At 41.9% G+C, this 17,786-nt stretch overlaps 1 protein-coding gene across 5 annotated transcripts in view; it reads right to left on the bottom strand.

Annotated features, from left to right (window-relative positions):
• sin3b (SIN3 transcription regulator family member B) overlaps positions 1–17,786 on the bottom strand; it is a 57,139-nt gene that overhangs the window by 34,319 nt on the left and 5,034 nt on the right. For 2 of the 5 annotated variants that reach the window (XM_063032684.1, XM_063032685.1), the window contains exons 2-8: positions 16,830–17,159; positions 14,127–14,303; positions 9,991–10,109; positions 9,100–9,259; positions 6,734–7,045; positions 1,958–2,110; positions 332–460 (exon numbers count right to left, since the gene is read on the bottom strand). In XM_063032684.1, the coding sequence (XP_062888754.1) occupies positions 332–460; positions 1,958–2,110; positions 6,734–7,045; positions 9,100–9,259; positions 9,991–10,109; positions 14,127–14,303 (1,050 nt within the window). In that variant the 5' untranslated portion in view covers positions 16,830–17,159. The remainder of the gene's footprint in view (positions 1–331; positions 461–1,957; positions 2,111–6,733; positions 7,046–9,099; positions 9,260–9,990; positions 10,110–14,126; positions 14,304–16,829; positions 17,160–17,786) is intronic. The other 3 variants (XM_063032683.1, XM_063032686.1, XM_063032687.1) reach the window with 2 other exon arrangements.

Here is a 17,786-nt window from a genome sequence, read left to right as displayed (position 1 = left end):
ACTTCTGATCCCTCTATGAGGATTGGTATGTGTTCCTTCGTCTTACCCTTCCTGAAGTCCACAATCAGCTCTTTCATCTTACTGACGTTGAGTGCCAGGTTGTTGCTGCAGCACCACTCCACTAGTTGGCATATCTCACTCCTGTATGCCCTCTCGTCACAACCTGAGATTCTACCAACAATGGTTGTATCCTGTGTGGTGTAATTAATATCCCACAAATTGATCAGCACAGTGTTCAAGACAATGAGACACAAATTTTGGGCCCCAAACTACAGTCATCAGGATGGAGATGAACAATAGTTTTCTAACTGTAAATACATGTGTAGCTTACCTTGAGTGGAGGAGGCACTTGGGGCAGCAGCGTGGTTCGCAAACGCTTCTTGCTTTGCGAGTGTTTAGATCCATCGTCTTCATCGATCATTTTACTCTCGTCCTTTTCAGATGCAGCACTTCCAGTGAACTGAGAATTGAAAGGGAGACTTCAAATCTCAAAGGTATGACAATAGTTCCACAACAAGTGAGATATACAAAGTATGAAGCACAAGCTATAAACTTGTGAATATCACCATCGCGCTTCCTGATACTCACAGCCCGACATCATAGAACAAGTACAGTACAGGAAGACCCTTCAGCCCATCAAATGCCTCTTAAATATTAACATATTTGCTTGTAACACCACCCCTGCCAACGATTTCCCAGCACCTACCACTCCCTATGCACAATTTTGATTCACACATCTCCTTTAAACTTTCCACCCCTCACTTTAAACCTATGCTCTCTATGCCTCTCACAATTTTAAGTATCTCAAATAGGTAGCCACAATGCTTCAGAGAAGGCAATCCACATTTGTCCAACCTCTCTCTCATCTGCCACTTCTCAGCCCAGTTCTGTGTCCTATCAATGATATTGTGTGTATTTAAAGCAGAGTTTGACAGGCTCTTGATTAGTAAGGCATCAATGATCACGGGCGAGAAGGCAGGAGATTGGGATTGAGAGGAACAATCAATCAACTATCAAATAACAGAGCAGACGCAATAGCCTAATTCTGCTTTATGTACTCTCCTTACCCCAATTACTCTCCAATCCGGACAACATCCTGGTGAAACTCTCCAAAGTATCCACTTTGTTCCCAAGTGTTAACTGCACATAATTGTCTAACCTTGGCCTACCTGAACCTTTATATGACTGCAAACAACTTGTCAACTTTTATACTAAATAGCTCAACCAAAAGTGGCAGAGCTGCCATAATCTTTCTGTACTACCATATCCACTTTTGTTGCCTCTTTCAGGGACCAATGGACTTGCACCCCAGGATCTTCCTGTATATTAATCCTCCTAAGTGCCTGCCATCTACTCTAAACTTTTCTCTTGCATTTGACCTCCGCTGTTGGTAAGGGCATAATCACATGCTTTGAAAGTTAGCATTGTTACAGGAAAATACAATTCAGATGAAGTAATTGAATTTCATCTCAAATGAGTCCACCTGTAATAATACAGCATTTCCTTCACCTGACAACGCAGGACCTGCCGGGATTGCATGATAAAAGCACCTCAAGTGTGAATGAAATTCTCCATGGAGGAGAATGGAATAGACAAGTGAGGATATGGTGATGTTTGTGATGAACCCATTGTGCAGCAACTTGCAATCTGAATCAACGAAATGGAGGAATCTGTGGCACCAATCAGGGCATTCAGGTAATCCAAACATGAAACTGTCCTCCTCATTCGAAAATAAACCACTGCACCACAGACAAAACTGACAGAATTTGCGGTGCAGCATTGTGACAGTTTGGAGAAAAGCATTTGGATTTAACACTAAAACCTTATATGGTAAACTTATGGGCTGGATATTTGACCCTTTAAAATGAATCACCTATTTTCTAGAGAGATTTGTAAAGTTCTCAAGTGTAGTTATGGTGGAGAGAGGCGGAGGGAGGCAGTGGGAATTGTGACATACCAGAGATCGTTTGGCATCTGGTAGAAATTGGCCAAACTCGGTCAACAGATCTTCCTGGCCTCGGAACAGGTTGGCAACCTTTGCAAAGACTTCATCTTCGGTCATGCCGCAGTAAGGTTTTCCCTTGGTGTCTTTTACAATTAGCTGTTCCTTCTAACAAAAGAGAAGGATGGGTATTTATTAGGATACAAGAACAGTACTGGCACAGGCTACTGGCGGAGTTGCTTAAACACAAGTAGGCCTCCTCAGCAATACGAGAAGTGCACAAGTCCTTGGAGTACAACATACTGTATATTTCCTGCATTAAGAAATCTCACTGGTATTTGACAGCATAAAGCAGTTACATGCCATTCAGTCTAACTCATCAATGCTGGCATTTATGCTCATTACAAGACTCCCCCATCACCCCTCAGCTCACCCAATTAATACATCTTTCTATTTCTTTCTCCCCATATATGTTCACACTATGGATGTATTAAGTATCGTCTTTCACTAATAGCCTTTAGTTCTGGATGCCTTTAGAAAAGAAACATTGTGTCCAACAACATAAAAACAAAAGACGCAGCATATAATAGAGCAAAAATTAGTGGGAAGGCCAGAAGATTGGGAAGCTTTTAAAAACCAACAGAAGGCAACTAAAAAACACCCCAAGGAGGAAAAACATAAAATATGAAGGTAAGCTAACCAATAATATCAAAATGCATACAAAAAGTTTTTTTTTCAGATATACAAAGAGTAAAAGAGAGGCTAGAGTAGACATCACCCTGTTGGAAAATGATGCCGGAGAGCTAGTAATGGGGGACAAAGAAATGGCAGACAAACTGAATGAGTATTTTGCATCAGTCTTCACTGTGGAAGACACTAGCTGTATGCCAGAAGTTCGAGAGCATCAGTAGTAGAAGTGAGTGTCATTGCCATTACCAAGGAGAAGGTGCTTTGGAAGCTAAAAGGTCTGAAGGCAGTAAAGTCATCTGGACCAGACTGACAACAACCCAGGGTTCTGAAAGAGTTAGCTGAAGAGATTGTGGAGGTATGAGTAATGATCTTCAGGAATCACTTTATTCTGGTATGATTTCGGAGAACTGGAAAGTTGTAAATGTCAATCCAATCTTCAAGAAGGGAGGGAGGCAGAAGAAAGGAAATTATAGGCCTGTTAGCCTGACCTCAGCGGTTGGGAAGACGTTGGAGTCGAACGTTAAGTATGTGTTTTGGGAATACTTGGAGGGACACGATAAAAAGTCAGCATAAGGGAAAATCTTGCCTGACAAATCTACAACACAGAAACAGGCTGTTTGGCTCATCTAGTCCTTGCCAAACCATTAATCTGCCTAGTCTCACGACCTGCACCCGGACCACAGCCCTCCATACTCCACTCATCCATGCACCTGTCCAAATTTTTCTTAAACATTGATATTAATTAAATAATTATTCCCATTATTATTAATCATTAGTAATGATCTTTCAAGAATCAGTAGATCACAGCATCGTTCCAGAGGGCTGGAAATTTGCAAACATCACTCCGCTCTTCAAGAAGAAAGGGAGGCAAAAGAAAGGAAATTATAGGCCAGTTACTCTGACCTCAGTAGTTGGGAAGATTCTGGAGTCCATTGTTAAGGACGAAGTCTCAGGCTACATAGATGCACACGATAAAATAGGCCAAAGTCAACATGGCTTCCTTAAGAGAAAATCTTGCCTGACAAACCTGTTGGAATTAATTCTTTGAGAAAATAACAGGCAGGATAGACAAAGGAGACTCAGTAGATGTTGTGTACTTGGATTTCCAGAAGGCCTCGGACAGGGTGCTGCACACGAGGTTGCTTAACAAGAGCCCATCGTATTGCAGGAAAGGTACTATAATGGATAGAAGACTGCCTGACTGGCAGGAGGCAAGGTACAAAGGGACTTAGGAGCCCCTGCACAGGATTCCCTAAAGACTGAATCAGTGGTGAGGAAGGCAAATGCAATGGCAACATTAGCATTCATTTCGAGAGGACTAGAATATAAAAGCAAGGGTGTAATGCCGAGTCTTTATAAGGCATTGGTAAGGCTTCACTTTGAGTATTGTGTGCAGTTTTGCCTATATCTAAGAAAGGATGTGCTGACGTTGGAAAGGATTCAGAGGGAGTTCAGAGGAGAATAATTCCAGGAATGAAAGGGTTATCATATGGGGAGCATTTGATGGCTGTAGGCCTGTACTCAGTGGAATTTTGAAGAATGAGGGGGGGGATCTCATCAAATGTTGAAAGGCCTAGATAGAGTGGACATGGAGACGATGCTTCCTATAGTGGGGGAGTTTAGGACCAAAGGGCGCAACCTCAGAATAGTGGGGCATCCATTTAGAATGGAGATGAGGAGGAAGCTTGTTAGCCAAAGGGAGGTGGCATTCGTTGCCACAGGCAGCTGTGGAGGCCAGGTCACTGGGTGTATTTAAGGAGGATGTTGACAGGTTCTTGATTTGTCAGTGCTTAAAATGTTATGGGGAAAAGGCAGGAGAACGGGGTTGAAGGGGAAAATGCTTCAGCCTTGCAGAGCAGACTCAAAGGGCTGAAAAGCCTAATTCTGTTCCCATGTCTTATGGACTTGTACTGACGTAGTCAAAGCCTTTCATCACTTCAAAGCTTCAACATTCTCTACAGAAGAAATTATCCAGAGTCCCATTGGCATCGCCTTTATAAAACCATTAAAATTCATAGCATGGAAAGAAGATCAATTATCCATTTTGTCCAAACCAACCAAAAAGAGCTAGTCAGATTAATTCCACAATCTACATCTCGATAATCTTCACATGTGATGAGAGAGTCTACCCTTCAGCCAATGTTTCAGACTTTTTCCCCAGAAAACATGAGATTAAAACACTTTCCTTAACTCCCACCAATCAATCACACAACTAATTATTGTACAAGTCCTTTCTGTTCACTCTGCAAAGACCCATTTTGATCTGGTAAAACTCAATTAAATTGTTCGATTATTTTTTGTTCCAAAATAGCTTCTGCCCATAGCTAAAATTTTCCAGTCCAGTGAGCATCCTTGAAACCATGCACTTCTCAAAAATAACCTCAGCAGGTTTCCTAAAACTATCACATCCATCCTATCATGTGCAGATGTAAATTGCTCAGAGGCTGCTTTATTAACTTTTAGCACGACTTCTCTCTTTATGCTCCAATCACAAAAACCAAGGAAACTATGCTTTCTTAAATACTAAATCTATCAATCCTACCACCTTCAGGATCCATGTGCCTTCTTAATTACTACATCTCACCTGTCTTGCCACCAAGATCTTTCTAACTACTCTTTATAGTAACCTATAAACCTACCTGCTTCTCTCAATTGACCTCCGAAACCCGATTACCTCACATTTCTGATTGAAGTCCTTGTGCTCGCTTTGTAACAATTAATTCTTAATTACCCACTTAATTCTTCGACCAATGTACAACTTTCTTCCTCACTCAAGCACACTGCTAATTCTAATATCGTATGCAAATTTAATTATATTCCCTATTTTTACCCTAAATATTGATACGTACCACAGAAAGGATGGAAATGAGTTGGTGTATCATCCAATACCTACAGCTACATGCGACATTAAACAAACATCTGACATGGTATTTACAACAGTAGGTAAGAACCCACATTTAGTTCTGATCTTCACTTACAACTCCAGTGCCAGCGTTAGCTTCATACTGAGGTTCCAAAGATTTTAAATATCTTCAGTTAAAACTTAAAATTAAACTTATCCATACAGAACATGCCACATTTATTTGAATAAATGTAATCATGTGTGATGTTTCTGGAGGAGAAAAATCAATTGCTATTTTCATTAAAATACTAAACCAGATTTCAGATTTTTTTTTTAAAAACATCAGAAACATGGTTGATTGGTTTCCCTTATGAAAACAAGATACAGCTAAAATAGGCTTCTTGCCATGGAATGATTTGTGCTCAGAATAATCTCCAGGATTCCAAGATTTGCTCAATCTTTCTATCAGTTCCAAGCACGTATAATCTAACAAATATTAATATCACTTGCTCATCCTTTCCATCTGCCACTCCTCAACGGCTCACTCCTTCTGCTTCATGTAGTTTCAATAAGATAAGCCTCATTTCTACACCTGCTAACTTCTCTTTGGAAGCTCTGGGCTGACTGAGGTGTTGCCCATCACCGCACGTACACAACACCTACCTACTTACAGAACATCTTAGACACTGATAATTGCAGAAAGGATAGGGTCTGCAGGAAATCCAAGGCATGTGCTTAGTTTTCTTGCTAAATGAACACAAAGTCGTCAAAAACTCTGCTGCCCATGTCCCAGCTTGTGCCTGTGCTGGCTAACTTATAATAGCCATTATTTAAATAACAATTCATTTTTTTTTTAATCCCCAACTTTGTTTTCAGATCCCACTCTGGTCTCCCCTCATCTCTACAATTTCCTCTTCCTTCTGTCCATAACCTTCTGAAATATCCATTCCTTCCTCCAATTCTGCCCTCTTAAATATCATTCAATTTAATTGAACCACCACTTTCAATGCTTTCTGCTATCAAGATCAAAAGGTTTGTAATTCTCTCCTTCACCCTGCTTACCTCTTTCCTTGATTACGATTGTCTCAAATCAACAATCTGTCAAGATTTTTTTTATCATCTATCCCAATATCCTTTCATAACTTGATAACTTGATCCTTGATAACTTTCTTGTGAACATTCAGATTTTTAATATCTAAAGGGGATATACAAATAAAAGCTGCACTGAAGAATCCCCGAGTTAGATAACATGGTTTTACCTGGTAGGTGTGGAGAATCTCCAAAAAGGACTTGTAAACCTCTGGACGTTCCAAGTAACGGTTTTTGATTTTATTTACATAACTAATTGCGTTGTCAAACTCCACAGGGTGCGGATCATTGGATGTTAGCTCGTCGTGGTGATCCAGCAAACGTGGAGTGGAGTCTTCGCGGATTGAACGGCGGTCTGTGTGCTCATCCTTGTGGCCCACCAGAGGGCTCTGGGTTGGAGAAGGATCGGCACGGGCAGCGGGAGCTACGGCGGCAGTGGTGGGAGCGGCAGTTGCACGCTCATGTGCTGCCTCAGACAGCACCTGTGGAAGGGTGGAATCAGAATACTGAGTCGGGGGCCATTACAGAGTCAAATTAGATACACAGCCAGATTAAGCCCAGGACTATCTAGATATAGCATACAACACAGCACTAATACAGACTCAGCTATGGGAGATTATAACCGATGTTCCCTCTAAGGTGGGCGCGTGCGCGCACACACACCTTTTGCTATTAGCACACAAAGGAATTTAAACTGGACACAGAAGTTGATTACACTCTACCTCATTGGCATGTTAAGTATATTTCAAGATCACACACAATCACATTTCCTTTTATGGTGTTTGATGCAGACAGTATTGACAATGTGGAATTTGCAATGATTTGTTTGCAGATTTTAGAATTAGGTTATTTTTTACTGTTTTATTGAAGAAATTATTGATTTACTATGTTGAATTCCAAAGAAGCAAGGAGAGAGAAGCGCAAAATAATTACTAGTTCATTTAAGGTGGAACGGCCTAATGAAACAGTAGCAACTGCAACACCGACAGCTCATGAGGCCAGGAACATGCAGCTACGAGAAACGTTAATGTACAATACAGAAACCGGTGTTACCTGCGTGTACTGTCGTGATGCAAAAATTGCTGGAGAATTTGCAAGTGGGAAGAAGTGGAATGATATTTGGAAACTTGACTTTTTAAAGCATCATTTAGCAAGCAATTCACATATGGATGGTGTGCAAAAGCTCCGGCAAGAAAATCCTTCATTACCCACTGCAGGTCTACTACCTATGTTCTGCCAGAGTGCCGATGAACGAGAGCGAAATTAATCAAACTCAGAGGAGATCATAGTTCTTATTGACAGTTATTTTATTTCTAATAAGCAATAAACTACAAACTGGACTTGGGAGTTTATTATCTTAGAATAGCTTTAGGCTTAATTTCACTTAAAAATTCAGTGCGCACATGTTGTTGTCACTGGGCAAAAGATGGCACAGCACAAGCTTCTTGCACATACTGGTCATTACTGTTACATGTCAACGGGGTGTGGGATGTTGTCATTTAGGTGCGCTAGGACGAGGCGTGGGGATGGCGTCATATAACAAACGAGGGTAGGCTTTTTCTATTGAATTTGGGGGGGGGGGTTCTAAAAATTTCTGCAGCTAAGCAATGCAACAGACTGTGAGTTACCAGCAAGAGTGAGTTGAGTTAGTTAAGAGTTCACTACAGCAGTGGGTGTTCCCAATATTTCTCCGTGACCAGAAGATTGTGATAATTTGCAGCACACAGTGCATATTGGATACGTGACTGTCACTTTGTATGATCCATACTCGGATTTCTGGAGTATTCTGTAGCGACCACTTTTTGTTAATCCATACATGGATTCGGGTGTGTTCCGTGGCGACCACTCGTGTTAAGGAATATTCCGTGACCGTCACCTTGCGATATCCCTACATAGACTTTGGAACTGCATCACTTTGTTATCCCTGAGTGGACTCTAGTATTTAAGTGACGACCACTCGACTTCTGGAAACTTCTGTGACTGTCACCTCGTTATCCCTGCGTGGATCCAGTGTGTTACGTGACGATCACTTGTCCTCTGGAATTTTCTGTGATCATCACCTTGTGTCATCTTAAAGTGGATTTATGAACCCTTCCTCACAGACACCTGTACCTGTTCCCGTGGATTCCGGAACCTTCTGGATTGCCATCTTAGGACTCTGTTTGAGTAAGACTTGGGAGGAACCGTCTCCAGACCTCCACAGTTGTGTGAGCTGAGATGCATTGCACTGTTAATTTTTGTTTAGGGGAGCAATTGTTTTAATTGTCTATATTTTGGGTCGGTATTGAAAATATATTTGTTTAACATTAAAATCTGTGTCTGTGGTCTATGACTGCTGGCACATATTACAAATTAGAGCAAATCGTGATTACAACCTTTTCGGCAGAAGCAGCCACAAGAGGCCAACAATGAAAACGCAAACAGCAAAAGCCTCTGGTTCCAACCCCTACCTCTATTTAACTGATTTAATTACAAAATGTTACTGTGGACACAGACAGCTCTGCTGGGGACCACAGGCAATGACCAATGCACACACCTGAGTCTCGGCTGGGGTGGGTCCATGCACACTCACTGCCTTGTTCTTCTGAATCTCTATTCTATATCCAGGTGGCAGGAAGGCATTGAATCCTAGAATTAGGTCGGGATGTCCTTGGAAGAGCCGGGAAACCCTGTTAATTACACCAGGCGTGTCGATGCTGCAATCCAGAACAAGAAATATTTGGTAATGAAAAACTCACATGTTAATGTATCACAAACCCCCTCACAGTACAAGTGCAATAACTCCATCAGTTTTCCAAAATGATTGATTTTGTTCCCCGACACTAAATACTTGGGGTTCAACTCCAATCTATTCAATCAAACTGCAAGCCAGACTGGAGAGAGAAATAGAGCCATGGTACTGTGGGAATTAGGAAGATAAGAAATGACCGCATTTGCAATACAGCAGCAAGTGGCAGTGTTTTGGTCTCTTAACCCAGTTTCATAACTCAAGTGGCTTCTAACTGATCATTATCTTCCTTCCTTCTCGTAGCTTTCATTCTATACCTCTCGATAACCCAATTCTAAAAGAAGCTGCCAGCACCAGTTCTGAAAGCTGCAATTGATCTCCAGAACACACAGCTTTCTGTGGGGCCAGACCCTCGATTCCACACCCTTTTTTTCTTCCCAACATCAACTGGAACAGCCTAGCTCAAATTTTAAGACTATATCCCTTGTATTAAAAACATCATTCATCATATTTGTGTTATAGCACACATCATAAAAGGACTTAATAATTGAGCCAACACTGTTACTCAGTAACTTTTTCAAATCTCCTGAATTCCCAGCACATTAAATGAATGAGTTGAACAATGAGCAGGTGAGACAGCAGTGGCTCAAACTGTGCCCATCAGTTTGAGCTGGCAATGCTCTGAGGTTGCCTGCATACCTTTGAGATTTAAATTCCTTCATGATGTCAAGGAACTCATTGTAAACGGCCGGGTTGTTCCCGAACTGCATCTTAACCTGGTCCAGGTATGACAAGGCATCTTCCACCTGAAAAGCACACTAATAACGTATGAGGTTGTATTAACAGGACTATTCTGTAGAAAACAGAGCACAACATTTTCTGCTTGTTCAAACCCCTTGCTAATGTCACATTTAGAAATTGCAACCCATCACAGAATGGCTAAAACTGAGCTTTAAATATTACAATGAGACACCTGGTCCGAATACTGTAGGAATAAGCAGACACTGGGCAAGCTATTGGTGATGACAGATTATTTCAATTTGTGTCACACAGGGACAGGGTTTCACTGGATATTGTAACTTCCTGTGGATCATGGTTCTACAGTAAATGCAGATTGAATTCACACAGAAGGTTTGCTGCTGGGAAAAAAAGACATTATTAAATTAATGATAAAATATTTTAAATGTTTAAAAAAGAAATAAGGGCTTGTTTAGATGTCATCTTAGCTCAAGGAGGTGAGAGAACAACTGTGCAAAATTTGCCCTCTAATTGGCCTGGACTTTTTGGTCCAGTTACACTGACAATTTAAGGATCCTACAAGATTACATAACTATTCAGTCAACTAAGGCTATACAAGTCATGATGCTGTCGGTACCATAACCATAACTTGAAAACAATTAGGCAGTCTTTTCTTACCAATCATGGTCACATGAAACCTGCAGCATGGCAAAAAGTTAAAAACCTAAACACACCTCACACCCAAATGCATTCACAAATGAATATGTACGCAAACGTGGGTAGACATGTACGTTCACGATTGCATGCATTCCATTTAAATATACTCCAATCCTGTGATGCAAATTTTTCAAATCCTGTGTGGACAAGGTATATGAAATGTTATCTGCAGGGATCTTCTGAGAACAGACTTAGAAGCATAGTCCTGGTTAAACTTTTGCTCTATCAATAGCAGTAAGGCCCCTTTCAGCAAGAAATGCACTTGCATATTGTACATTGGCCCCTCTGTACTTATGCTAGCGCTCAGCATATTACTCACCAACTCCCCCAAGGGACATGACCCTGTCAGAGAAATATTCAGCTTACAGTAATATTAATAGATAGTGACAAAGGTAGATCAATGCTTACCTAGAAGGCAAGGCAACCACAACCCACAGCCCCCCGATGATGCTGAGATTTCAGTCCCTGAGGCCGACATGCGTGCAGCCTTCAGGAGGGTGAACCCACAAAAAGCATCCGGCCTCCTACACTAAAGACCTGTGCCAGTCAACTGGCTAGAGTGTTCACTGAGATCTTTAACCCCTCACTACAGCAGTCTGAGGTATGGACTCACTTTCAGGGACCCTTCATCTCAGCTTATTATTAATTCTTTCTTTTTTGTACTTGCAAAGCTTGCACACTGGTTGAATGTTCAACTTGGTGCAAGCTTTCATGGATCCTATTATGGATATAATTCTATTACAGATTTATTGAGAAAGTCTGCAAGAAAATGCATCTCAGGGTTGACATGTGTGTACTTAGATAATAAATTTAATTTGAACCATTCAAGCATGTCTTTCCTTCAGTTTGGCTGCCCTGACCATGCGATTCCCATCCTGATACACCTGACCCAACTTCAGTCATATTATCAGCTAAAATAAGTTAGAGGATGTGGAGGAGGACAAAGGCTAGCAAAAACTTCAGCTGAAATAATTTGCAAGAAGTTCAACGCACAGCCAATCAGCAACAAGATTTCGTCCCCACATCACAATTGAGTTTCCGAAATGACGTCTGATCAGCTGACTGAAAAATATATAAAGGCCAAGCATTTGGAGGAAGCACAATAGTGCACTGAAGATGTCTCCTCGCATGGTGACAAAACATTTGCCAATAAATTGCCAAAATCGAGAACAACTCAACCCAATTAAAATCTTTAATGGTTTGAACATGAGAATGTGACATATTGCCCAGATGTTGTACGGAGCACAGAAATTTTAAAGCTCAGTCTTAGTTGTGACAATGAATACCAAAAGATGCTTGAGCTGTAATTTCCTAAGGGTCAATTGCTGTAAGCAACACATCCTGGGGCTATTGCACACAATCTCTGGCAAAAACCTGAGCCATACAGTGTACAAGTCAATCATAATCCCCCACTCCTCCCTGTGAAGTACTATTCTCTGCTCTATAAATTTCAAGGGCCGGTGTGGTTAGACACCCTTTCTTATTGGAGTGGGCAATGCACACCACTTTTATGGTGCAAATGCCACTTGCCACTTTTTAGCCCAAGTCTGAATGTCCTCTAGTATGGACTGGTTCACTTGCTAAGAAGTTGTGAATGGAACTGAACATTGTGAAATCATTAAAGAACATTCCTTTTCTGACTCCGTACTGGAAGGAATGCACCAGTGAAGGTGCAGAAGAGAGTTGGGCCAAGGACAAACTCCCAAAAATGTCCTGAGTTTTCAGTGATTGACCTCTAACAAACACAGATGCCTTTCTTTCTGCAAGGTGAAGTATTTCTCTTTGATGACCCCAGACTTCACAGTTTTACCAGGGTTCCTAAATGCCCAGGCCCAGAATTCAGTTCTTTGGTCCACATTCGTATCAGTGAGGTCTGGAACCATGGTCTGGGGGAATTGGGCATCAGTGAGCACGATACTGTCAAGTGAGCCCTGCTTGTTTGCAGAGTTTTTCATCTTTTGCACAGAGTGGTTGCTTGACCATCCTGTTGGGTGCAGTATTTCACTGAGTCTACTGTGTTGCTTCTATTTACTGTGAATGCCCGCAAGAAATTGAATCTCAGGGTTGTACAGTTGGCCCTCCTTATCCGCGAGTTCTGCATGCGCGAATTTAACCAACCGCAAATCGAGAAAACCCGGAAGTGTTCTTCCAGCACTTGTTGTTCGAGCATGTACAGACTTTGTTTTCTTATCATTATTCCCTAAACAATGCAGTATAACAACTATTTTACATAGCATTTACGTTGTATTAGGTATTATAAGTAATCTAGAGATGACTTAAAGTATACGGGAAGACGTGCGTAGGTTATCGTGGATCGGGATCGAAAAAAAAACGAAGTTCTCTTACTAAGTAAGTCAGAACAGGTACATCCGATATTATTTAGCATCAGCTAGTCAAACGTTTGTCTTAGTATATAGTATATATTTTACCTTTCTATGCATATAAAACACTTAAGAAACGTATGTTTCAGTGCCGGGTCGAGAACAGAAGTTCCCGAGTTCGATCCAGTGACACACCGCTCCCGGGCACGCTCTCCATCCCTGCCAGGTTGATGTGAAGGATCAAAAACCCAAAACTCCAAAACCCAATAATTAAACCACTGCGTTGCTTAGTAATAATTGTAGCTTTCATCGGGGCAGGGCCCTTTCTCACTTTATCCTTTAAAATTGTTCCGATCATTGACCGACTTTCCAATGGCCGATGGTGTTTCACCTCTTTCTGATCGCTTTATTATTTTCACTTTATTTTAAATTGCATCGTGATTATTTTCGAGAACAGAAACACTGCGGATTCAGAGCTCCTCCGCCGGGTCCTAATGTCCACGGCACTGAGACAGGTTAAATAAGTTCTGGGGTTCCGCTGGGTCCTAAGGTCCACCGCATTTAAACAGGTTGAATAAGGGACTTGAGCATCCGCGTTTTTTGGTATCCGCGAGGGGTCCCGGAACCAATCCCTTGCGGATAAGGAGGGCCGGCTGTATATGGTGACAAATGTGTACTTTGATAATAAATTCACTTTATACTTTGTTAGAGCTGTCAACAACATCTTTCATCATTTTGCTGATTATTAAGATTTGATAATTAGCCAGGTTAAATTTGTCCAACTTTTTGTGAACAAAAAAAAATGCAAGCGATTATTCACATCTCGAGGTGAGATGTAAATGCACTGGTACAGCTTGTTCAGAGCCAAAGCTCATTTTGCAGCAAAAGTCTTCAAAATGACAGCTGGAATACAACCTAAAGCAACATACACAAAATGCTGGAGGAACTCGGCAGGTCAGGCAGCATCTACGGAAATGAACAGAGAGTCGGTGTTTCGGGCTGAGACTCTTCTGTCAAAATCACGTTAGGTGTACAGATGGTTCCTTGAATCAGTCTTACCTTGAGCCTCTGGAACTGTTGTTGCTGCGTCTGTTTCTGCACTGCAAAAGTCTGAGCCTGGATCTGATGGTTCATCTGCTGAAGGTGGGCCTGAATCTTGGCCATAGTCTCCCCTCCGCGACGATGTACCTGGGACGGTGCAGGTTCCAAGTCTAAGCCTTGGGTCACCCCAGGCATCTGGTAGCAAAAGGATTAAAAAAAAATAAGCCTTTGATTCAAAGAGTGATGGGGAGGAAAAGGAGAATAATAGGGAGTAAAGGTTAGGGTTAAGGGGAGTAAAGGCTGCTGTCATGATACCACATCTTTAGGATGTTTTCAGCTTTTTTCCACTAGGAATATAGTAAGACCATAAGAATTAGGAGCAGAATTATGTCATTCAGCTCATCAAGTCTGGCTCTGCCATTCCATCATGTCTGATTTATTATCCCTCTCAACTCCATTCTCTTCATAACTGTGACACCCTAACAAACCAAGAACCTTAAAAACTCCTCTTTAAGTACACCCAATGACTTGGCCTCCACAGCCTTTTGTGAGAATGAATGCCACAGACCCACCACCTTCTGCCTAAAGAAAATGTTCTGAAAGGACATCCTTTTACTTCTGAGGGTATGCCCTCTGGTCCTCGATTCATCCACTATAAGAAACATACTCTCCACATCCACTCTATCCAGGCCTTTCAATATTCGACAAGTTTGAATGAGATTCCCCACCCCCACCCTCGTTCCTCTGAACTCCAGTGAGTACAGGCCCAGACCCATTAAGCACTCCTCATATGTTAACTCCTTTATTCCCTGAATCACTCTTGTGAACCACTATGGACCCGCTTCAATGCCAGCACAACTTTTCTCAGATAAGGGGCCCAAAACTACTCACAAAATTCCAAGTGTGGTCTGACCAACGCCTTACAAAGCCTCAACATCACACCCTTGTTCTTATATTCTAGTTCTCTCAAAATAAATGCTAACATTGCATTGGCCTTCCTTACCACTGACTCGACCTGCAAGTTAATCTTTCGGGAACCCTGCACAATGACTCCCAAATCCCTTTGCACTTCTGATTTTGAAATTTTCTCCTCCTTTAGAAAATAATCTAGGCCTTTATTCCTTCCCCCAAAGTGCATGACCACACACTTCCTGACACTGTATTCCATCTGCCTACTTCCTTGCCCATTCTCATAGTCCGTCTAAAACCTCTGTTTACTCAACACCACCTGCCCCTCCGCCTATCTTTGTATCATCTGCAAACTTGGCCGCAAAATCATCCATTCCATCACCCAAATCATTGACATATAAAGTGAAAAGAAGTGGTCCCAATTATCAACTCCTGCAGAAAACCACTTGTCGCCAGCAGCCAACCAGAACAGGGCCCCTTTATTCCAATTCTTTGCCTCCTGCCAGTCAGCCAATCCTCTAACCATGCTAATATCTTTCCTAATACCATGGGCTCTTATCTTGTTGAGAAGCTTTATGTGCTGCACCTTGACAAAGACCTTCTGAAAATCCAAGTAAACAACTTCCACTGACTCTCCTTTGTCTATCCTGCCTGTTATTTCCTCAAAGAATTTCAACAGATTTGTCAAGCAAGATTTCTCCTTAAGGAAACTATCTAACTTTGGCCTACTTTAACATGCTTCTCCAAGGACCCCGAAACCTCATCCTTAATAATGGACTCCAATGTCTTCCCAACTGTTGAAGTCAGGCTAACTGACCTATAATCTCCTTTTTTCTCACTCTCTCACTTCTTAAAGAGTGGAGTTACATCTGCAATTTTACAGTCCTTAATCAGCAGGTAATAATGCTCTACCCTCTGAGCTAGACAGCCAAGTTCTTTTCCCACTTCACAGACCTGAGCACACCATCCGGGTTGACAATTCTGAGGAGACATCCATTGTCAGTGATACTACCTTTCAAACAGTGGATGCAAAGAGCTCCACGGCACCATTTTGAAGAACAAGGTTTTACCCCACAGCATGTCAGCCAATATTCAAATAAATAACATTTTTAAACAGGTTATTTTCCTGTCGCTGATTTGAGAATTTTCTGTGCTAATGGCTTTGCTATTACAGTCGACCTTCACTAATCTGACTACCTGTAATCCGGTTCCTTCGATAATCCGGCACTGATTATGCTTAATGTGATCCTTCTGTAATTCGGCATTTTCACTAGTCCGGCACTCCTCAGGTCCCAATGGTGCCGGATTAGTGAAGGTCGACCTGTACATAAAATAACAACTATACTTCAAAGAATAAATTTTAAACACTTTGAGACAAACTGAAAGGGGTGAAAATAGATGTTACCCAGTACCAGTTTATTTGCTCTTTTTCTCACGGATGTGGGCACTTAACAAGAGCGTTGTTAAACGTCCATTACTAATGGCTCAAGAAGCTGGTGGCTTCGAAGTGAATGAACTTGCATATTGCTCTTACAGTGGGAGTTTCATGATTTTCACCTGGTGATGACTAAGGTCCTCCAAGGGGATCACAACCCCACCGTTGGGTTTGGAGGCTTGCGTGCCTCAATGAACCCAGAGAACTATGTTGGCTGGAGTCAGGGCCTTGTGCTTTGGCCATGCCAAACAGGTCAAAGGGTAGAGGCCAAACTAACAGTGGTTCACCTGTCCTCCAGTTTCGGGGGTTCAGCTCAGGGCTAACAACCCTTAAGGTAAAAAAAATTATAGAAACAGCAATGAAGAATCCTACTATACCTGTGTGCGACCATATAGATAGACAGAAATGGAGGATCTTCACTGCTGCCCTAAATGCCAGTGGTGTCAAGGGCAGTAAGTAAGATAGATGATGAAGGAACTGTCAAAGCAGCTTTATCAAATAGCTGCAGTGTGTTTAGTACACTGTACACAGTGAAGCTCCTGTATACATTGTTAAAGGAAGTGAATGCTCAGGATGATGGAGGTACAAGTGAAATGGGCTGGTTTATCCTCGACAGTGATGGGCATCTTCAGTGTTGACGCTGCATGCATCCAGTAACTTGGAGAGCATTCTTACGTGTCCTACTCCCTTGTCGCTAACACAAAGATCTGGAAAGTAAGCAGAATCATGTGGTACAGTATATAGAGCTTTTGACCTGTATTTGGAGCCAGAGTTTGCCGGGCTGGTCCGATAACATTTCAGTTCAAAGGTGATCGCAACCATTATGCTGGAATATTAATGGTGGGGGATTTAGTTTTGGCCATGACTTTGAATCCTTGTGGAGGTCATTTTAATATTGTCTTGTTAGATTTGATTACTTTTTACCACATGTGCTATGGCATCAATGTCACCTGCCAGTTTTTAGCCCAATCCTAAATGTTGTCGGGCTCATACTGCTTCCAGGCATTGTCTGCCTAGTTACCAGAGAGGAAATAATGTGCAATCCTCAGCAAATACGTATCACGATAATCCCTGAGAGTTCAGCGCTGACACCAAGTGCGCAGTCAATCAAATGTCCAGGCTCGGTTCCAATTTAGCAATCAGACCTGAAACTTCCCCACTCTGTGGGGAACATCCCTAGCCACACCAAGGGCAGCAAGAAGCTGGGCGGCAGAGGGCATGCAGGGGTGGAGCAAGATAGCGTTTGAGGAAGACATCCCGTAAAACATCTGAGATCAAGAGAAAGAAAGCACCTAATCCTGCACTAAAGGAAATCATGTGACAGCCATTCTGTA

The sequence above is a fragment of the Mobula hypostoma genome, chromosome 24 (genome assembly GCF_963921235.1).
Source record: "Mobula hypostoma chromosome 24, sMobHyp1.1, whole genome shotgun sequence".
Classification (NCBI taxonomy): domain Eukaryota; kingdom Metazoa; phylum Chordata; class Chondrichthyes; order Myliobatiformes; family Myliobatidae; genus Mobula; species Mobula hypostoma.
Note: the sequence above shows the minus strand (reverse complement) of the source record. Positions and strands in the feature narration are given on the sequence as shown.